At 48.5% G+C, this 22,787-nt stretch overlaps 1 protein-coding gene across 4 annotated transcripts in view; it reads right to left on the bottom strand.

Moving 5' to 3' along the window:
- LOC136620743 (cytochrome P450 2C5-like) overlaps positions 1–22,787 on the bottom strand; it is a 74,033-nt gene that overhangs the window by 17,419 nt on the left and 33,827 nt on the right. For 3 of the 4 annotated variants that reach the window (XM_066595711.1, XM_066595720.1, XM_066595701.1), the window contains exons 4-6: positions 21,274–21,423; positions 20,234–20,394; positions 10,242–10,418 (exon numbers count right to left, since the gene is read on the bottom strand). In XM_066595711.1, the coding sequence (XP_066451808.1) occupies positions 10,242–10,418; positions 20,234–20,394; positions 21,274–21,423 (488 nt within the window). The remainder of the gene's footprint in view (positions 1–10,241; positions 10,419–20,233; positions 20,395–21,273; positions 21,424–22,787) is intronic. The other variant, XM_066595728.1, reaches the window with a different exon arrangement.

The raw sequence follows: 22,787 nt of genomic DNA, 5'->3' as shown, positions 1-22,787 counted from the left end.
GACAGTGCCGACAGGCTTACACTCATCAAGATGAACAAAGCCTGGATTTCCCCAGAATTCTCTTCTTCACCAGCGGACAGCAACGATACCTAAGCAATATGTAGGCTGCACCCGCGGATGGAAGCATCGTTCTCTATCACTATCAAAAACAGGGACATTTTTGTTTCATCAATCTGTGTATTCTATTCATCCTCCTCCTCCTGCTCCTCCTCCTCAAACCTCACGTATTCACGCCGAACGGGCAATTTTTCTTAGGGCCACAAGGCTCAGTCATAAAATTTTTCTAAACAATTTTTAAACGTTTCAATGCTCATTACAGCGTTGAAACTTGCACCTGAACCAATTTTTATTTAAACTAGGCTGCCTCCAGGCCTAGTTACCAATTAAGCCACATTAACCAAAGCGATTGATGGGTTTCACCTGCCCTCTTGGTTGGGCATGGGCAATTTTTCTGAGGTACATTAGTACTGTTGGTACACCAATTTTTGGGGGACCTCGCCTACAGTGTAATCCAATTAATTTTTTGCCCACCTGCATTACAGCTGACGTTACCTCAGCTGTGATGGGCACTGCAATGGGATATATTTATGTACCGCCGGCGGGTTCCTGGCACCCACCCATGCTGTCGGTCCACACGCAGTTGTAACTACATGTGTCCACTTCTAAAGAACCCCAGTCAGACTGGGGCATGCAGTGTGGGCCGAAGCCCACCTGCATTAAACATCACATTACCTCAGCTGTGATGGGCAATGCAATGGGATATATTTATGTACCGCCGGTGGCTTCCTGGCACCCACCCATGCTATCGGTCCACAGGGACTTCACAATAGGGAGTTGTACCTGCCTGTGTCTATGAATTAAAAAGCCCGGTCTGGTTGGGGCATGCAGTGTGGGCCGAAGCCCACCTGCATTTAATCTGACGTTAGCTCTGCTGTCCAGGGCACTGCAATGGGATACATTTATGTACAGCCGGTGGGTTCCAGGGAGCCACCCATGGTGTGGGTGCACATGGAATTCCCATTGCGGAGTTGTACCTGCCTGTGACTATAAAAAACCGCGGTCTGAGTGGGGCATGCAGACACCTTGACAGAATGAATAGTGTGTGGCACATAGGTTCCCCATTGCTATGCCCACGTGTGCAGCTCCTGATGGCGGTGGCACAGGATTATATTTCTCATTGCTTCTGTACAGCATTGTGGGCTATCACCCCACCCCTTTTAAAGAGGGTCGCTGCCTAGCCGTGCCCAACCGTCTGCAGCGTGTGCCTGCGGTTCCTCCTCATGGCAGACGCACTTATAAATAGACATGAGGGTGGTGTGGCATGAGGCCAGCGTGTGGCATGAGGGCAGCTGAAGGCTACGCAGGGACAATTTGGTGTGCGCTGTGGACACTGGGTCGTGCGGGGGGGGGGGGGGGGGCAGCATGTAATCCAGGAGAAGTGGCAGCGGAGTGTCATGCAGGCAGTGATTGTACTTTGTTGGAGGTAGTGTGGTGCTTAGCTGAGCTATGCCTTGCTGCTGAGGGCTTTTCAGAAGTAAAAATTGTTGGGAGGGGGGGGGCACTCTTGCCGCTATTGTGGCTTAATAGTGGGACCTGTGAACTTGAGATGCAACCCAACATGTAGCCCCTCGCCTGCCCTATCCGTTGCTGTGTCGTTCCCATCACTTTCTTGAATTGCCGAGATTTTCACAAATGGAAACCTTAGCGAGCATCGGCGATATACAAAAATGCTCGGGTCGCCCATTGACTTCAATGGGGTTCGTTATTCGAAACGAACCCTCGAGCATCGCAAAGTTTTTGTCCCGAGTAACGAGCACCCAAGCATTTTGGTGCTCGCTCATCTCTAGGAGGGACCCCTCCATTCTGGGACTGAAAATTGGCAGAGAGACCTTGTCTGCGGCAGCATATGCCGATGACATGGTCTTTCTCATCACGAATCCTGAACAGGGCCTCCCAGACTCATGTTACTCTTAGAGGAATTTGGAGTCCTCTCTAATTTTAAAATCAACTTCAGTAAATCTACCGTCCTCAACATCTCCATTTCTCCCTCTAGCTACAGAGCCCTTAGTAGTAACTCCCCTTTCTCCTGGTCCAATTCAAGCATTGATTTTCTGGGCATAAGTTTCACCAAAAAAGCAGAGGACCTCTTCACGGCAAACTTTCTCCCTCTAATAACTAAGATTAAAAACTTATTACGCTCCTGTGAGTTGCCTTTTATTTCCTGGCTAGGCAGGAAAAACCATTCTATAATCCTATGTCATCCCCATTATCTTATATAGGATAATACTCCTTCCGATTTTCATCCCAACCTCCTTTTTTAAGACTCTCGGATCAATCTTCTCTAGATACTTGTGGATGAGGAGGATACCGAGTTTGGCCCACTGTCTTCTGGTCAGACGGGAATTGTGAGGGAGGAGTGGATCTCCCCTGTGTTCGGGAGTTCTACCTTGCCAACCAATTGAATTATTGGATGGAACTTTCCTGTCCGAGCAGAGATCCGCTTAACCAGACATTAGCTAGAAAATCGTATGGCCCTTCTTTCATAGAGGATCTGTGGTTCCCTGGCAGGAATAATCACAGGGGCCGTGGAGTCAACCCCCTATTAAGAGGCCCATTTGAAACATGGGAGGCTCTGAGAGAGACCCTGGCACCCAGTCCCTCCCCTAGCGCCCCCCTATGTGCGCTCTACAAATTCATGGGCCTAACCCTTGACTCATGTTCTGCTGGAGCTTGGAAGATCCTCGAAGGTAAATGCTTTCAAGATATCTTCTTTCTTTCCCATAAACCTCCTTCCTCCTTATTGGAAGACTTCCTTCCAAACCGGAACTTACCTTTTCTCGTAGTGACTCATAACAAAAGTCTTCAGGGACTTTCTCGGTGTACACAAATCAACCAGGCCTCTGACCCCTTTTGAATCCGCAATCAATGGATCTTCCTTAGCCTCTAGGAGAATAGCTCATATTCGCAAACAGTTCATCTCTCCTCCGCTCATATCGAAACCTGCCTTCCTTATTTCTTGGGAGAGTGAGCTTCACATATCTCTCTCCAGAGATGAAACCAAGCTCATCTTCAACTATGCGTTCGCCCTGTCCCCATGTGTCACCTCACAGGAATCCCACTATAAACTCCTGGTGAGGTGGTACAGGACCCCGCTGTGACTGTTTGACCATAAGCTGGCCTTGCAGGACAGGTGCTGGAGATGTGAATCCGTCACTGGCTCATTTCTACATATATGGTGGGAATGCCCTGTCATAGCTTCTTTCTGGAGGGACGTGGGGGTGGTGCTGAAAAAACTCTTCCCTAATTTGGTTCTCTCCCCTGAGGTGGTTCTTCTGTGGAGGCCATCCCCTACCTTTCATCCTCGTAAACACAAACGGATTGCTTTCTTGCTCGATACAGCTAAAGCTCTGATCCCCCTGATGTGGAAGCAGCAAGATGCTGCTACTCTGACTCTCTGGAGGGACAGAGCAAATCTTTTAGCGAATCTCGAAGAGCTCTCCAGTTGGTCCAAAGGGGACACACAATAATTTTCTAAAAACTTGGAGCTTATGGCGCGCCATTAGGGGGCGACATTGTTGGGGAGTTGTTACGGGACTCTGACCCCCCGAGCGCCAGGTGGGGTGCCCAGAACTTCCCGCACCCCACTGTCCCTACCTACTTGCCTCGACCCTGGCTAACCCCAGGCGGACAACTGGACGGCGGTCCCTACCCTGGCTAGGGACCTGGCGACTGCAAAGATGTAACTAACTGACGGGGGACAGAGTGCCGACAGAAAAGGCAGATGGAATGACCAAACAGAAAAGGACTGCGCTACAGGCATGCTGGAACGGATGCTGACTAGCAAACTAGGAACTGACTGAGACAGGCTGCAGACAGAACTGACTAGTGGCTGACAGAACCAATAACTGGCAGTGAGCTCAGGTCACTGCCAGCCTTATAACTACAAGACTCCGCCCAGGGGCAAAGAGTGGGAGGAGCCAACTCCCCCCCTGCTGCATAAGAAAGGTGGAGGAGTGCGGGCGGCACCCTACGGGCGGACACGCCCACGCCGCCGCACACCGGCCGCCCCACGTCGCCGGGAGAGCCCCGACTTCAGAGCTCCAGGAGCCGAAGCCGGAGCGGCGAGCGCTGACCGCGGGACCCTGTACCGCCCTGCATGGTAACATTACCCCCCCTCTGACGGGGGACCTCCGGGCCCCCGGAAACCCGACCAGGCTTACCGAAGGGACAAAGGGTTTCAACAAGGACTTGTGGAAAACTCTATGCACTTTCCACGTGGCTGGCAACTCAAGTTCGTAAGCGAGCGGGTTAATTACACGCGTGATGGTAAAAGGCCCTACAAAGCGCGGCACAAGCTTTAAGGACGGGACCTTCAATCTTAGGTTCCTGGAGGACAGATACACCTTCTGACCCACCCTGTAAGGTTCAGAAACTGAGAGGCTTCTCCCACTGCGCAGCTGCATGCGAGACCCCACTACCTCTAGATTCTTCTGCACTTCCTTCCATACCCCCTGCAGCACATCAGTGGCGACATCAGCTGCAGGATAGGCAGACGGGGTAGGAAGAGAAATCAGGAATCGGGGATGCTGGCCATAAACGCACAAAAATGGAGAAACCCCAGTGGAAGAACTGGTACGGTTGTTCAGCGCAAACTCAGCCAACGGCAGAAATTCAGCCCACCAATGAGCCTTCTCGCTTGCAAACAGCCTTAACTCTTTCCAATCCTATTTATATCCTAGTTTTCCTTGGGGGCTTACTCTTTTTCTGTCGTTATACAACGGCGCTATATGCTGGCTAAAGCCAGTACTGCATGAGGTGACACGTTGGATAGGCTCCGACAGCAGAGAGGCTGACAATATACAGTAAGAGAACCCCAACGGACGTCTTCCAACATCTGAGCTGTACAGCCTTAAATCATAATGTCTTCAGAGGTCAGACAGTGGATTGGGAAGGGTTAAATATTGCACCAAATCCTGGTTCTTCCGCTCAGTTTGACCATTAGTCTGCGGGTGGAATGCTGAAGAGAATGAAAGCGAAGTCCCAAGATTTCTGCAGAAAGCCCACCAAAATTGTGCCACGAACTGAAACCCGCGATCGGACACAATGTTCTCAGGAACTCTATGGAGGCGAACAATTTCTTTAACGAAGACCTGGGCAAACTCAATCGCCGAAGGAAGTTTCTCTAACGCCACAAAATAGGCCATCTTAGAGAAACGGTCCACCACCACCAAAACGGTGGTGAACTCTTGTGACTCTGGCAAGTCGGTAACAAAATCTACCGAAAGGAGGGACCAGGGGCGCGACGGCACAGGCAACGGTCTCAGAGGACCCTCCGGACTCCGTCGGCGATTCTTGCCGCGAGCGCAAATAGAGCACCCCCTTACGAAGTCACGTATCTGACGAGACATACCAAGCCACCAGTAGAGCCTGGAGCAGAGATCCAGAGTCCCTTGCACTCCCGGATGACCCGCGAAAGCTGACGAGTGGGATTCTTCAATAATCGTGAGGCGTAATGATTCTGGCACAAACCATCTGCCCTCTCGCACCCCTGGTGCAGCGTCCTGCTGAGCACTCTGAAGGTGGGGAATAAGACCAGAGTTCACAGCCGCAACCACAACCCCAGGTTCCAGGATATTTTTGGGAGGCAGCGACTCACATTCTGGCACCCCAAAACTCCACGATAGAGCATCAGCCTTGACATTCTTAGCCCCCGGGAGATACGTCACTACGAGGTTAAATCTAGAAAAGAACAAAGCCCACCTGGCCTGACGTGCAGTGAGTCGCTTAGTGTTGGCGAGATATACCAGGTTCTTATGATCAGTGTACACCGTGACGGGATGTCGAGCGCCCTCAAGATGGTGATGCCACTCTTCTAAGGTCCACTTGATTGCCAATAGCTCTCGATTGCCTACATCGTAATTACGCTCTGCCGAACTGAACTTTCGTGAGAAGAATGCACATGGACTGTAGCCTGCCCTCCCGCTAACCGCCTGAGACAACGCAGAGCCAGCCCCCACCTCAGACGCATCAACCTCCACGAAGAAGGGGTGTTGCGGGTCAGGTTGGACGAGCACCGGGGCGGCCGAGAACGCCCTTTTGAGACGATCGAACACCTCCAGGGCCTCAGGTGACCATCTTACCAAGTCAGCCCCCTTCCTGGTAAGATCGGTCAACGGTTGAGCGATGACTGAGTAGTTTCTAATGAACTTGCGATAGAAATTCGCAAAACCTAAGAACCGTTGGAGTGTTTTCAGATTACCGGGTCGGACCCACTGGGAGATAGCTGCCACCTTGTCCGACTCCATTTGCACGGAAGTCGCAGAAATTACGTACCCCAGAAAGGACACTTGTTGAGTGCCAAACAGACATTTCTCCAATTTGACAAACAACTGGTACTCACGTAACCGGGTTAGTACCAACCTAAGGTGCTGCACATGAGAGTCCCAGTCAGGAGAATATACCAGGATGTCGTCGAGGTAGATGACTAAAAACACCCCCAAGACATTGTGAAAGACCGCATTCATAAACCCCTGGAAGACAGCAGGGGCATTACACAGGCCAAATGGCATCACCAGACATTCAAAGTGTCCCAACGGGGTATTGAAAGCTGTCTTCCACTCATCCCCCTCGCGGATACGGATCAAATTATAAGACCCTCTTAAATCTAGTTTAGAAAACCAGTGGGCTCCCACCACCTGATTCAGGAGGTCAGGAATCAGAGGCAGAGGGCACTGGTTCTTAACTGTGATCTGATTCAAGGCCCAATAATCTACAAAAGACCTCAATGTCCCATCCTTCTTCTCGACAAAGAAGAGACCCGCCCCAGCAGGGGAACGGGCTGGCCTAATATGATGTTTGGCCAGGGACTCCGTAATATAGACCTTGAGAGCTTCGTGCTCCCGCCTGGATAAGTTAAAAATGTCTCCCTTAGGGATGGGCTTATTTGGAATAAGGTCTATCCCACAATCCCACTCTCTGTGGGGAGGCAGGCTCTCTGACAGTCTTTTAGAAAACACATCCCGGAAGTCAGACAGGTATTCCGGAATGAGTGCGGTATCTACTGAGCAGAGAGGAAGGGGAGCTAGATGGCTATGGCAGGATGGTCCCCAATGAGTCAGTTCCTGGGTGGTCCAATTGAATTGGGGGTTGTGCAACGCCAACCACGGCATCCCTAGTACCATGTCTACCGACATTTTCTCCATCACCAGGAATGATAGTTCTTCCAAGTGGAGAATCCCCACCGTGAACTGTAACACTGGGGTCCTCCATCGTACTAGGCCCGTAGAGAGAGGGGTAGCATCAATACTAGTAAAACGAATTGGCGTCTTCAGCGCCACCAATTCAGCTATCAGGGGTCTAACGAAACACATGCTTATCAGGTTAGCGGCTGCTCCGGAATCAGTAAACGCCTGCCCTAGTCAGGAAAAATTCCGGAATCTAACCTGACAAGGTACCAGAAGCTTAGGAAGTACCTGAAGTCCTAGGCGATCCTCCCTACAATTGCCTAGGACTCGGAGTTGTCCGCCGCTTCAGGCTGCGAGCGCTGAAGCCTCAGGGGGCAGGTTATCACCCGATGTCCAGCTTTCCCGCAGTAGAGGCAGAGATGATGCAACAATCGAATCCGGCGTCGCTCTTTGGGGTCCAGCGGGTCCACCTCTATTGGCTCGGGAGCAGAGACTGGTACGGAAGAAGAGGGAACAGGACAAACGACCTCCCGGACTCTACGGGCCTGTCTATCTTGCTTCCTAGACCTGAGCCTCCTATCTGCCTTCACCGCTAGCTCCATAGTCTCCTTTAAAGACCCGGGAACGGGATGGGAAATCAACAGGTCTTTTACCGCGTCCGATAGGCCCTGCAGAAAAACGTCTTTCAGAGCGCTGTCGTTCCATGCCGTATCACCCGCATAGCGTCTAAAGTTGGAGCAATAATCCTCCACACAAAGCGACCCCCTGATGCAACGCCAACAGCTGGGAAACCGCCAACCCCGCTCGGTCCGGTTCTTCGAAGATACCCCCGAGTTCCTGAAAAAATGAGTCCACGGACTGCAGGCAGGGGGAACCCTCGGGGATGGAAAAAGCCCCGCAGCAGGAACATTATCAGCCCGACCCTCTGAGCCTCCGACCCAGAAGAACAGGGACGCATCCGAAAAAATAGGCGACACGCCTGTCGGAAAACAAAAAACTTGTTCCTCTCCCCAGAAAACACCTCGGGAAGAGGGCACTTGGGTTCTGGACTGGTTGAGGCATCCGACCCCTGCGACAACCCCCGCTGTTCCTGGGCCGCCATGCAAGCGGATAAATCCTGGATCACCGGCACTAGGGCTTGCAGCTGGTTCGCGAGGGAGCTGATCACCTCCATGGAAAACAGTTTAAAGGGCCAGTTATTATGTTACGGCACTCTGACCCCCCGAGCGCCAGGTGGGGTGCCCTGAACTTCCCGCACCCCACTGTCCCTACCTACTTGCCTCGACCCTGGCTAACCCCAGGCGGACAACTGGACGGCGGTCCCTACCCTGGCTAGGGACCTGGAGACTGCAAAGATGTAACTAACTGACGGGGGACAGAGTGCCGACAGAAAAGGCAGATGGAATGACCAAACAGAAAAGGACTGCGCTACAGGCATGCTGGAACAGATGCTGACTAGCAAACTAGGAACTGACTGAGACAGGCTGCAGACAGAACTGACTAGCAGCTGACAGAACCAATAACTGGCAGTGAGCTCAGGTCACTGCCAGCCTTATAACTGCAAGACTCTGCCCAGGGGTGAAGAGTTGGAGGAGCCAACTCCCCCCTGCTGCATAAGAAAGGTGGAGGAGTGCGGGCGGCACCCTACGGGCGGACACGCCCACGCCGCCGCACACCGGCTGCCCCACGTCGCCGGGAGAGCCCCGACTTCAGAGCTCCAGGACGCCGGAGCGGAAGCCGGAGCGGCGCGTGCTGACCGCGGGACCCTGCGCCGCCCTGCATGGTAACAGGAGTTGCCCATTGCCGGCAATATGTAGCAATCGGTCTGAGACAGGAATCTTTCGATGGCCTATACATCCCCGTCTCTCTCTCCCCACAGGACAGAGTCAGTTTCACTATTGCTCACAGCTCCGGCCCTACCCCAGCCCTACTAGCTCGAGCGGGGGCCTCACACTTAACCCCCCCTCCTCCCCTTTTGTCATAAACTGAAGCTGTCATTGGGGACGTTGTTGGGGTTGTAGTTGAGAAGAGCCCCAATGACAGCGAAGGCCTTTCCCTCTTCTAGCGCTCACTCTCACCTACCCTCCCTTTCTCTCCCCCCCACCCATCCTTTCGTAACCCTCCCCCCTCCCCCTTTCCACAGTATGTCTTGTTCGTACAGGTCCTTACAACAATTGTTCACAACAGTAGCCTTGGTTAGGACCTTATTGTTTCGTCTAGGGGGACCGTTTCTCCCCCGTCTCCCTTCCTTAACCCAGAGATACTGTACATGCTCCGCTGAAATACCTGGATATAGCAGATTGCTAATTCATATGTTTATTCTTATCTACAGCTCTCTACATGTACAGTACTTTGTATAATTCTTTTCCTATCATATCCTGTGAAAATTTCAATAAACATTGATTTAAAAAAATATATAAGGCAAACTAGAGTTTAAGTAACCAGAAAAAAAATAACTATATACAGAGAGTTGTTTAGGGATTTTGCACCTGATCAGTACATAGTAAGATTTTGGTTAGATGTGTAAGAGGGTGGTGATGTTGGTTGGGGAAGGGGGGGGGGGGGGTACCGTTTCTCCTTGTGGAAAGTGCCAGGTAAGTATAAAGAAACATAATCTACGCAGTGCTCCTCAGGAATTGTAATTATCTTCACTCCCACCTCCCAACCCACATCAAAGTCCTCTTACCCAGCCCAACAGAAAACCTAAAGTATACCGACGAGGAGCAAGCACCTTATGGATGAGACTGTAGTTTTGCTTATATCCTTAGTACTGTTGCAAATCCTGCTAGAAAGTCAAATATTGACTTATAAAAAAGCTTTTTCCAGAAGAGCATTGCATGGTCTATAGGTCTCCTTAGGACTACTTTGTACTCTAGAAAGAGAAACCTGACCCTTCTGTATATGCAGTGATACCTGCACCATGAAGTGTAAGGACCGCTCAGAGTTGGTCGCAGGCTGCTCAATAAAATAAGCAGCTAAAGTATAACAAAGAAGTCTGCATTATTCCAGAAGGGAACCCTCCTTACCTACCACTATCACCCAGTTTTATAACCTCACCTGCTTCTGTTTGACCAGGAAACAATCTATAAGACTCCTCTGGTCATTGATATCCAGTTGATCCCTCTGCTTCATGAAGATCTCTCGAATAAATGAATGTAGTTCATTGGTGTTTTTTCGGATACTTTGGTGACTTCCTGGAATCCAGCGCATCACAGATGGAAATGCGTTGTACAACTGTGGAGGGAAGTATAAACAAAGACATGTATGTAAGGGTCTGTTTACATCACATCATCTATTTAATGTTCATTTACCATAATGGTTAAACATGCTTGAAAAAACTGTAAGTAAGTATATACAATTAAAGTATACATGGAGAAGTTTTTTTGCACATGAAACCATGTGTTCACACGTGTGTGTCCATCTATATATATAAAGACGAAAGCCCTCACTGACTCATTCACTGACTGACTCACTCACTGACAGACTCGCCAAAAGTTCTCCAACTTCCCAATGTCGAAGAAACATGAAATTTGCACAAGCATAGATTATCTCCAAAATAGGAAAAGCTAATGGGTCCCAACTCGACTATTTAATTCTAGCGCAAAAGAATTGGCATCAAAATTTTGCGTACGGAATCTAAATCTCTCACTTCCCAATGTCATAGAAACGTGCAAATTTGGCACGGGCATTGATTATGTCATAAATAGGAAAAGCTAATGGGTCCCAACTCGATTATTCCATTTTATGCGCAAAAGAATTAGCGTCCAAATTTTACGTACGGAATGTAATTTTCTCACTTTCCGGTGTCATAGAAACGTGAAATTTGGCACGAGCATTGATTATATCATAAATAGGAAAACCTAATAGGTCCCAACTCGATTTTTCAATTCTATGCGCAAAAGAATTAGCGTCCAAATTTTACGCATGGAATGTAATTTTCTCACTTTCCGGTGTCATAGAAACGCAAAATTTGGCACGAGCATTGATTATGTCATAAATAGGAAAAGCTAATGGGTCCCAACTCGATTATTCAATTCTATCCGCAAAAAAATTAGCGTCCAAATTTTACGTGCGGAATGCATTTTTCTCACTTTCCGGTGTCATAGAAACGTGAAATTTGGCACGAACATTGATTATGTCATAAATAGGAAAAGTTAATAGGTCCCAACTCGATTATTCAATTCTAGGCGCAAAAGAATTAGCGTCCAAAGTTTACGTATGAAATCCAATTCTCTCACTTCCTGATGTCATTTTATATAAAGGAAATGTTGCATGGTTGTCTCCCCGTGGTATTTCCTGGGTAACGCAGAGAACTATGCAAAATGGTGAACAGATTTTTTTTCCTCAGTATCTCTAAAGTAACTACGACTTCATAAGATTTTCCGTGTGAACACCAGATAAACACCAGTGCCAAATTAACTCGGGCGAAGCCGCGTATATCAGCTAGTTTTTACATAAATCCAACAAATGTTTTTCACTCAATCTCTTGTGCATAACGTTTTATCGTTAAACATTAAGCATGTCAGACCAAAAATTGTATAAGTTTAACTTCTAGAATATAAAAAAGGGTGAAATTTAGTCAAAATAATTTTTTATTGCATTAAAACATGTATGAAACATTTATAAAACATTTATTGCAGTAAAACATGTAAAACATTTAATGCTTGGCGAAGACATGATGTGAACTCCAGTTTACTGGCATATGTGAATTGCATGGTGGAAATAACACGTAGTAGAACCTTTGTGATAAATCAAAGACAATAACACTTTATTACACAGCGCTGGTGGTGGGGGAATTCAAAACAGAGCCAGGGAGAAATCTGAAGCACTTTGCCACACCGCTGGGGACAGAGATGCCGGCAGAGGAGTGATTATTGTGGTTCTTGTTTTTTTTTTTTTTTGCACCTCACTCAAGTATAAGCCGAAGGGGGCTTTTTCAGCACTTTTTTTGTCCTGAAAACCTCGGCTTATACGGTAATTTGAGCTCTTAACTAAAGATGAGCGAGCACCAAAATGCTCGGGTGCTCGTTGCACGAGTCGAGCTTTCCGCGATGCTCGAGAGTTCGTTTCGAGTAACGAACCCCATTGAAGTCAATGGCCGACTCGAGCATTTTTGTATATGACCCATGCTCGCTTAGGTTTTCATTTGTGAAAATCTGGAAAACCTACGAAAGTGATGGAAACGACACTGAAACGGATAGGGCAGGCGAGGGGCAAAATGCAGGGCTGCATCTCAGGTTCCCAGGTCTCACTATAAAGCCACAATAGTGGCAAGAGTGGCCCCCCCTAACAATTTTTACTTCGGACAAACCCTCATTAGCAAGGCACACCTTAGCTAAGCACCACACTACCTGCAACCAAGCACAATCACTGTGGGTCACACCACTGCCTCTTCTCCTGGGATACATGCTCCCCAACCCCCCGCACGACCCTGCGTCCACAGCGCACACAATAGTTTACCTGCGCAGCCTTCAGCTGCCCTCATGCCACACGCTCGCTTCATAGCTACACCACCCTCATGTCTATTTCCACATTCGTCTGTTATGAGGAGGAACCAGAGGCACACACTGCAGAGGGTTGGCAAGGCCAGGCAGTGACCCTCTTCGAAAGAGGGGGGGCGATAGCCCACAATGCTGTTGAGAATTGAAAAGATTGACGTTCCATCTTCATTCCAATCCTGTGCCACCTCCGTTAGGAGCTGCAAACGTGGGCATAAAGGGGAGTCCGCTGCCAGCCCAGCACTTCTACACATCTCTACAATGCAGCAATACTCGGTGTGGGAAGTATGTGAGCGGGCCCTGGGTCAGCCTCTGTCCCAGCAAATACCTTGTGTGGCCCAAGGTGCTGCGAGTAACATAGCAATGGGGACTCCATGTGTCCACACACTACTCATTCTGTTCGGGTGTCGGATACCTCATCGACAACGCAAGGGGTAAACCATCTGCACTCTGCACCCTACCCAAGTCTGTCAGTGTTTTGGGGACAGACAGGTAAAACACCTCTATGGGAAGTCTGTGTGCACCCGCAGCATGGGTGGCTAGCAGGAACCCACAGACGGTACATAAAGAAATCCCATTGCAGTGTCCCGGATAGCTGTGGTAACGTGAGAGAAAATGCATGTTGGCCTCGGCCCACAAGCCATGCCCTAGTCAGTCGGGGTTTTTTGGGGGGCCAGATAGGTAGAACATCGCGATGGGAAGACTTAATGCACCCATAGTATACACAGACCCCTGTAATATTCCTAAAGCAAAGGTATAAGCTGACCCCAGTAACAGATATGTTGCAGAAGTCTAGGGAGACCCCAGTAACATTTCTGTAGTAACAGTATAGACAGACCCCAGTAACATTTCATTAGCAGAAGTATAGGCAGAACCCCAGTAACATTTTAGTAGCAGAAGTATACGCAGACCCCCTAGTAACATTTATGTAGCAGCAGTATTGGCAGACCCCTGTAACCTATCAGTAGCAGCAGTATATGCAAACCCCTTTAATATTTCAGTAGCAGCAGTACAGGCAGAGCCCAGTATTTGTAACATTTCAGTTGTAACAGTATAGACAGACCCCAGTAACATTTCTGTAGTAACAGTATAAGCAGAGCCCAGTAACATTTCTGTAGCAGCAGTATAAGCATACGCCCAGTAACATTTCTGTAGCAGAAGCATAGGCAGACCCCAGTACCATTTTTTGTAGCAGAAGTATAGGCAGACCCCAGTAACATTCTTGTAGCAGAAGTATAGGCAGACCCCAATAACATTTATGTAGCAGCAGTATAGGCAGACCCCTGTAACATTTATGTGGCAGTAGTATAGGCAGACCCAGTAACATTTATGTAGCAGCAGTATAGGCAGACTCCAGTATCAGTTCTGTAGCAGCAGTATAGGCAGACCCAAGCACCATTTCTGTAGTAGAAGTATAGGCAGACCCCTGTAAAATTTACGTGGCAGCAGTATAGGCAGACCCCAGTAACATTTCTGTAGCAGAAGTATATGCAGACCACTGTAAGATTTCTCAAGTAACACTATAGACAGATCCCAGTAACATTTCTGTAGCAGAAGTATAGGCAGACCCCTGTAACATTTACGGGGCAGCAGTATTGGCAGACCCCAGTAACATCTTTGTGGCATTAGTATAGGCAAAGCCCTGTAAAATTAATGGGGCAGCAGTATAAGCAGACCCCAGTAACATCCTTGTGGCAGCAGTATAGGAAGACCCCTGTACGATTTACGTGGCAGAAGTATAGGCAGACCCCTGTAACATTCAAGTGGCAGCAGTATAGGCAGACCCCTGTAACATGTAAGTGGCAGCAGTATAGGCAGACCCCTGTAACTTTCTTGTAGCAGAAGTATAGGCAGGCAGGCATACCCCAGTAAAATTTCTGTAGTAATAGTATAGGCTAACCTCTGAAACATTGGGATACCATGAGCGTAGGCGAAGGCCGGAAAAATTAGGTGGATAAGAGTGTAGGCGTGGACCCCAAAAATTAGTGTACCAAGAGTACAAGTGTACCTCTGAAAAATGTATCAACCGAGAGGGCAGGTGAAACCCAGAAACCTTTTTTAAAGATGCAGCTCGCTGGTGCTTAATTTGTAACAGAGCCTGGAGGCAGCCCTGTTGAAAAAAATTGGTTCATGTTACAGTCTCAATACTTTTTAAACTTTGAAAAATTCTAAAACATTGGTAGATGTAGATGAGCCTTTTTGGCCGTAGAAAAATTGACCGTTCAGCGTGATGACATGTTGCTTCTGGAGGAGGAGTAGCAGGAGGAGGACTAATCTCGGATACAGATTGACAAGGTAAAATGCCCCGGTTTTTCCGGTGATAGAGAAGAGTGCTTTTATCTGCGGTTGCAGTGAAAAGAATCTTTAGGTTCCGCTGCTCTCCGCCGGTGGAGAAGAGAAGTCTGGGGAAATCCAGGCTTTGTTCATTTTTATGAGTGTAAGCATGTCGGCACTGTCAGTTGACAGATGGGTACGCTTGTCCGTGATGATTCCCCCCAGCTGCACTAAACACCCTTTCGGACAAGACACTAGCGGCAGGGCAAGCAAGCACCTCCAGGGCATACAGCGCAAGTTCGTGCCACGTGTCCAGCTTTGACACCCAATAGTTGTATGGAGCTGAGGCATCACGGAGGACGGTCGTACGATCTGCTACATACTCCCTCGCCATCTTTTTACAGTGCTCCCTCTGACTCCGCCTTGACTGGGAAGTGCTGACACAGTCTTGCTGTGGAGCCATAAAGCTGGCAAAGGCCTTGGAGTGTTCCCCTGCCTGCAATGAACATGCTGCCTTATCTCCGCGCCTCTCCTGTTACTTGGCCCTTGGAACTGCGCCTTCTGCCGCTAGAGCTGTCAGATGGGAAGTCTACCATCAGTTTGTCCACCAGGGCCCTGTGGTATTGCATCACTCTTGAACCCATTTCCTCTTTGGGAATGAGAGTGGAAAGGTTCTCCTTATACCAGGGGTCGAGAAGGGTATACACCCAGTAATCTGTAGTGTCCAGAATGCGTCTAACGCGAGGGTCACGAGAAAAGCAGGCTAACATGAAGTCAGCCATGTGTGCCAGGGTACCAGTACGCAACACATCACTGTCCTCGCTAGGAATATCAATTTCAGGATCCTCCTCCTCCTCCTCGTCCTCGTCGTCCACAGGCCATACACACTGAACAGATGGGAGGCAAGCAGCATGGGTACCCTCTGCAGTGGGCCCAGCTGTCTCTTCCCCCTCCTCCTCCTGCTCCTCCCCCTCCTCTTCCTCCTTCTCCTTCTCCAAAATGCGCTGAGATATAGACATGAGGGTGCTCTGACTATCAAGCAACATACTCTCTCCCCCCATCTCCTGTTCCGACCGCAAAGCGTCAGACTTTATGCTTTGCAGCGAACTTCTTAGCAGGCATAGCAGAGGAATGGTGACGCTAATGATTGCAGCATCGCCGCTCACCATCTGGGTAGGCTCCTCAAAGTTTCCAGAGACCTGGCAGATGTCTGCCATCCAGGCCCACTCCTCGGTAAAGAATTGGGGAGGCTGACTCCCACTACGCCGCCCATGTTGGAGTTGGTATTCCACTATCGCTCTACGCTGCTCATAGAGCCTGGCCAACATGTGGAGCGTAGAATTCCACAGTGTGGGAACGTCGCACAGCAGCCGGTGCTCTGGCAGATTAAACCGATGTTGCAGGGTCCGCAGGGTGGCAGCGTCCGTGGTGGTCTTGCGGAAATGTGCGCAGACGCGGTGCACCTTGCCGAGCAGGTCTGACAAGTGCAGGAAGTTTTTCAGAAACCGCTGAACCACCAGATTGAAGACGTGGGCCAGGGATGGCACGTGTGTGAGGCTGCCGAGCTGCAAAGCCGCCACCAGGTTACGGCCGTTGTCACACAGGACCATGCCCAGTTGGAGGCTCAGCGGCGAAAGCCAGAGGTTGGTCTGCTCAGTCAGACCCTGCAACAGCTCAGGGGCCGTGTGCTCTTGTCACCTAGTCTGAGTAGCTTCAGCACGGCCTGCTGACACTTGCCCACCGCTGTGCTGCCGTGCCACTCTGACTGCTGGCGACGTGCTCCTCACAGTTCTTAATTGAGAAGTAGAGGTTGCGTAGGAGGAGGAGGAGGGGGAGGGTTTAGAGGAGGTGGCATAGACCACCACAGATACCAGAACCAAGGAAGGACCCGCAATTCTGGGTGTGGGTAGGACGCGTGCGGTCCCAGCCTCTGACTCGGTCCCAGCCTTCACCAAGTTCACCCAATGTGCCGTCAGGGAGATATAGTGGCCCTGCCCGCCAGTACTTGTCCACGTCTCTGTGGTTAAGTCGACCTTCCCATTAACCGCTTTGGTGAGGGCACGATTTATGTTGCGGGAGACGTGCTGGTGTAGGGCTGGGACGGCACACCGGGAAAAATAGTGGCGACTGGGGACCGAGTAGCGCGGGACCGCCGCCGCCATCATGTTTTTGAAAGCCTCCGTTTCCACAAGCCTGTGGGAATCCAGCTCTGAGGTAAGAAACACACCTGTTCCACTTTATCTTTTTAATGATTATTATGTGATTGGTGAAGGGGCGTATAAGAGCATAGGTTGTGTTAACGTGTAACTAGCTTGACAAAGACTCATGCTTTAGAGTCGAAACGTCGCCATCTTGTGTGTTGAGGAGGCATTACTATCTGTGTATTCTCATGAATGCATAAAATACAACCGCACCAAACCTGCTGCCTGACGTCTTTCTTATTATATCCACAAGCCTGTATGGCAGCATCCCCAGGCTGATCAATTTGGCAATGTGCATGTTTAATGCTTGAGCGAGTGGGTGGTTGGTGGCGTATTTGCGCTTGCGCTCCAACGCTTGCGCTAGCGACAGCTGGACGCTGCACTGTGAGACATTGCTGGATGGGGCCGGGGACAGCGGAGGTGAGGGTGTGGGTGCAGGCCGGGAGGCACTCGTGCCTGTGTCCTGAGAGGGAGTATGGATCTGAGTGGCAGGTTGGGGCACAGGGGGAGAGGCAGTGGTGCGACCCGGAGGCGGTGAACGGCCTTCGTCCCACCTTGTGGGGTGCTTGGCCATCATATGCCTGCGCATGCTGGTGGTGGTGAGGCTGATACTGGTGGCTCCCCAGCTGATCTTGGCGTGACACAGGTTGCACACCAGTGTTCGTCGGTCATCCGCATTCTCACTGAAAAAAAATCCACGCCTTTGAAGACCTAGGCCTCTGCACGGTGACTTGGCGCAAGGGGGTGGTTTGGGAAACAGTTGGGGGAGTCTTTGCTCTGGCCCTGCCTTTACCCCTGGCCACCACACTGCCCCTTCCAACCTGTCCTGCCGCTTCACTTGCCACCCCCTCTGAAGACCTGTCCTCAGTAGGCTTAGCAAACCAGGTGGGGTCAGTCACCTTATCGTCCAGCGGCTCTTCCTCCAAATCTTCTGTGCGCTCCTCCCTCAGACTTACTCCCCTTACTACTACCTCACTGATAGACAACTGTGTCTCATCATCATCGACCTCCTCACCCACTGAAAGCTCTTGAGACAGTTGCCAGAAGTCCCCAGCCTCATCACCCAGACCCCGGGAACTTTCCAAAGGTTGGGCATCGGTCACGACAAACTCCTCAGGTGGGAGTGGAAGCATTTTTTATCATTCAAGGCAGGGACCCGAGAACAGTTCCTGGGAGTCTGCCTGCTCATCAGAATATATCATTTTCATGGAGTGAGGAAGCTGGGAGGAAGGAGGAGCAGCAGCGAGAGGAATCAGAGTTGCAGCAGTGGGCAGCGTAGAAGACTGGGTGGTCGATACATTGCTGGATGCATTTTCTGCCATACACGACAGGACCTGCTCACACTGCTCAGTTTGTAATAAAGGTCTACCAAGTGGACCCAAACATTGTGATATGAAGCTGGGGACCCCTGAAACTTGCCTCTTTCCTAATCCCACAGCAGCCGGCTGCAATTCACCTGGACCAGGAACTCGGCCTGTGCCCACACCCTCACTTGGACCTCTGCGTCCTCGCCCGCATCTGCATCCAGGTCCTCTAGGGCTACCCCTACCCCTCATCATGGTGTATTACGAATAGAGCAGACACAGAGCGTTCTGAATAATTATGCAATTATTGGCGTGCAGTTGGAGGCTCACAGCGGGTATGTAACGCACACTGCAGTCCAAAAAAATTATACGCTAGGCTGCAAAAAGGCCTAGCTGGGTAATAGTGAGCCACTACAACTCCCAGCAGCCACGCAGTAAAATGCACACGGTCACAGGTAGCCCTAAGAAGGAGCTTTTTTTCAATTTTTTTTTTAAAAAGCAAACAGCCTATATAGCGTGTATATGTCTTTCCATCAGGGGCTGTCGCCGCACACTGTGCGTGAAGTTGACGGCACACACAGAGCGGTGAAAAAAATTAGGCAATTATTGGCCTGCAGTTGGAGGCTGACAGCGGTTATGTAACGCACACTGCAGTCCGAAAAAAATTATCCGCAAGGCTGCAAAAAGGCATAGCTGGGTAATAGTGAGCCACTACAACTCCCAGCAGCCACGCTGTAAAATGCACAAGGTCAGATGTGGCCCTAAGAAGGACCTTTGGGGTTCTTAAAGACACTAACAGTAGCCTAACACTCTCCCTATAGCAGGAACAGCACTCTCCCTAATTTCTGCCAGCGTGTGTCTGAGGCGAGCCGCGGGCGGGACTGCTTTAAATACTCGGCGGTCACTTGATCTCACCAGCCACTCACTGCAGGGGGGTGGGATAGGGCTGGAACATCACAAGAGGAAGTTGTAATGCCTTCCCTGCATGTCTATTAGCTAGAAAATGGCGCTTAACATGCAGGGAAGGAAATGGAATTGACTCGAGAACCACGTGGTGCTCGTCTCGAGTAACGAACTTCTCGAGCACTCTAATGCTCGAGCGAGCATCAAGCTCAGACGAGTGTGCTTGCTCATCTCTACTCTTAACCTTTTTTTTAATTTTAGATGCACTTAAGGAATAAGGAAAAAATTGCTATATTATACACATCCCTTAGAAATCCTTAAGTTACAAAATGAGCCCTGGCAGTTTTTAAAGACATTAAAAATCCTACTCACTAATGTTTACTGAGATATAACTGCCAGAAACAAAATTATACTCAGACTAAGCTGATCATGAAGAAACTAAAAAAGCCACAAACCAAAATGTGTGTAGCTATATTTATACCAGAGTGAATAAAAAAAATTATGTCTTCCTGTATTACTCTATTTGAATGACTAAATAGCTATATGTGTCATCACATGCTTTTCTTTTTAACACAGTGATTAGAGCCATATATCTGAGGCACTTGAAGTAGTGCCCCTTCTGTGGCTCCTAGCTATAGTGCCTCCTCCGTGATCCCATTAGTTATAGTGCTCCCCTCTCCCACAGCTGTAAAAACCTGGAATACTCTCAAAAAAATAGGGAGTTAGATTTTAACTTGAGGCCATGTTGCGCAGTTCTGCAACAAAAACATTTAAAAACCATCATGACTTTTGGAATACACAGTATTTCACTTTGCTATGATGCCAGTAGCTCCCCCTTTATTAAAACAATGTGCTTACAATGAACTCACCATGGCCATGGGGCTACCAACAATCCTGACATTATTATTTATTATGTCTATAGTCCTCTGAAGTTTTGGATCATCATAGTCAAAGCGACGGCCAAGTGTTATAGATACAATGATATTAGCGACGGCTGCATGGATTGCCATGGTGTTGTCAAAGGGTTCACCTAAATAATGTGAGCAAAAAGTAATAGAATATTAAGGAAGCGAATAGCCTGAATTATTCCACAGCCTACAGATACATACAGAACAGAAATAGGTTCATAACCACAACAAGAGAATATGGGCATTGCATTAAAAATGAAGCATGAAGGTTTGTAGTAGTTTCTGTATATTTTTTTACATAGGGGGCTTATTAGAGCAGTACCTCTAGGGTGCAGGGCAACACGATAGATTCAGATATGGCGTCACTAGTAGGCTGTAAGCCTACATGGTGCACTACATGTACCATGTGGTCTAAAACCCTCTATCTACACTTTTGTATAGGACTAAACACTAAACAGCCACCCCTCTCAATAGAAGGTTGGTGGTGGTGGTGGTGGTGGTGTGTGGGGGGGGGGGGGATTGGCTGTTTCATCATAGTCATTCACATATAGCAGTCTTGCTGTCTGCATGTTGAGGGATAAGTGGTTTATGTAACTGCCCTCTTGTATCAGTAAGGATATGGCTGCGGTGGTTTTTTTTGTCTGTTTGATACTAATTTCAGTGTAGGGACCCACAGTAATCGAGGACCCGTGATGTGAGTTGTGGGCTCACGTATTTGGCCAAAATGTCAACTAATCATTTAATTTAAGTGCCAATCATTCAGTCATTTTCATTTACTGGTTCAGTAAATACACAACTGAATTATTTGCGCGTGAAGTATTTATCTGTACAAACCGGCTACACGAGTGAACGGTCATCATCTGCTCAAATGATAAATCACCCAGTGTAGAAGCACTCTTACTTAGCAGGTGGTTCAGCCTTCATGTGTCCTGATTAGCATATACTACTCAGCACCATACACACATACAATAAGCTTCAGAGTATTGGGATTCATTTACTACCTTTGTAGCATTTAAACCTCTCCACTAAACAATTAGATTCCTCGTTAATCTTCTCTTCTAGGCTTCTTTTCCCCATCCCAAAATCACGTAATGTAGAAACAGTAAAGTGTCTCATGATTTTCCAGTTATTTCCATTAAGGAATGCAATACCTGAGAAATAGACGAATAATGAAATTGTGTGTTTTTATTCTCTACTCACTTTATAAAATCCCACAATGAACTACATAGAAGCTGGTGATATTCAGCAAAGGTTTTTTCAGGCATTTATTAATGATGACCTACCCTCAAGATTGGTCATCAATAGTTGATCAGCAGGGTCCACTGCTCAGGATCCCCGCCAATCATCTGCTCAAACAGCCTCATGTTTGAGCGGTGGAGGCAGGCGTCATAAGGGGTCAGATCCAGAAGTGCAACAGGCAGCTTTAATCCTATTGATTTTAACCCAGACGACATCCAGCTTACACTAACAGCGGGCCAACAGTAACACTAACAGTAACACTAACAGTAAGTCGACGGAAAATTTAAAAAGTTAATGCGCGCAGAAGATGCAGCAGAAAATTATTTAAAAAAATTAAATGTCTTTGAAAAAAAATACAAGGCATCGTAGTAATTGCACCGACCCGTAGAATAAAGCTATCATATCATTTTTGTTGCAGTTTGTGTGCCGTAAAAACAAGACGCACTGAAATATGGTGGAATGTCATTTTTTTTTCTTATTTTACTCCATTTAGAATTTTGTAAAAGTTTTTCAGTACATTATATGGTACTTTAAATAACACCATTGAAAAATACAACTTGTCCCGCAAAAAACAAGCCCTCAAACAGCGACGTTGATGGATAAATAAAGGAGTTATGATTTTTTAAATGGGGTGGGGGGGAGGAGAAGAAATGGGGGAAAGATTAAAGAAAAAGGTGGGGCCGTGTCATTAGTGGGTTAAATAATGTACTAACCTTCTCTGGGTCATTATGATGCAGGGATACCGCATGTGTAATTTTCTTTTTAATTGTTTACAAAGTAAAGGGAGACAAGTGTTTTTGTTTTTTCACTTTTTTTAAACTTTTTTTTTGTCCCTTTAGAGGACTTCAACAGAGACCCATCAGGACCCCTGATAACATTCGGGGGTTCGATGGTGACAGATAGACTGTCATTTAAAGGGTTAACACAGCAAAGATTGGAGGTTTTCTCTGATCTCTGCTCTAAGAGCTGGTGCCTGGCTGTCCTCTGACAGCCAAGCACCAGCTCTCCCTGCCACAGAGACCATCAGCTTGCTTCTGACAAGCCGATAGTCTCTATTGCAACTTGTAAACAAACTAGTGCAGAAGTTTGAATTCGGAAGCGGGTAATTGCCGGCAGATTGGCAATATCTTCCTGCTTCTGTTTTTCAAAGTCCTGCACTCGTTCTCTGTGGGACTGTGCAGGCAGAGCACAATGCCACAGCTTGTGGCATTGTGCTCTGCAGCTCCCATAGTAATACATATCGCTATGGGCAGTGGAGCTCGTCCCGGAAAATTTA

The sequence above is a fragment of the Eleutherodactylus coqui genome, chromosome 1, assembly GCF_035609145.1.
Source record: "Eleutherodactylus coqui strain aEleCoq1 chromosome 1, aEleCoq1.hap1, whole genome shotgun sequence".
Lineage (NCBI taxonomy): Eukaryota > Metazoa > Chordata > Amphibia > Anura > Eleutherodactylidae > Eleutherodactylus > Eleutherodactylus coqui.
This window is presented reverse-complemented; position numbering and strand designations above follow the sequence as displayed.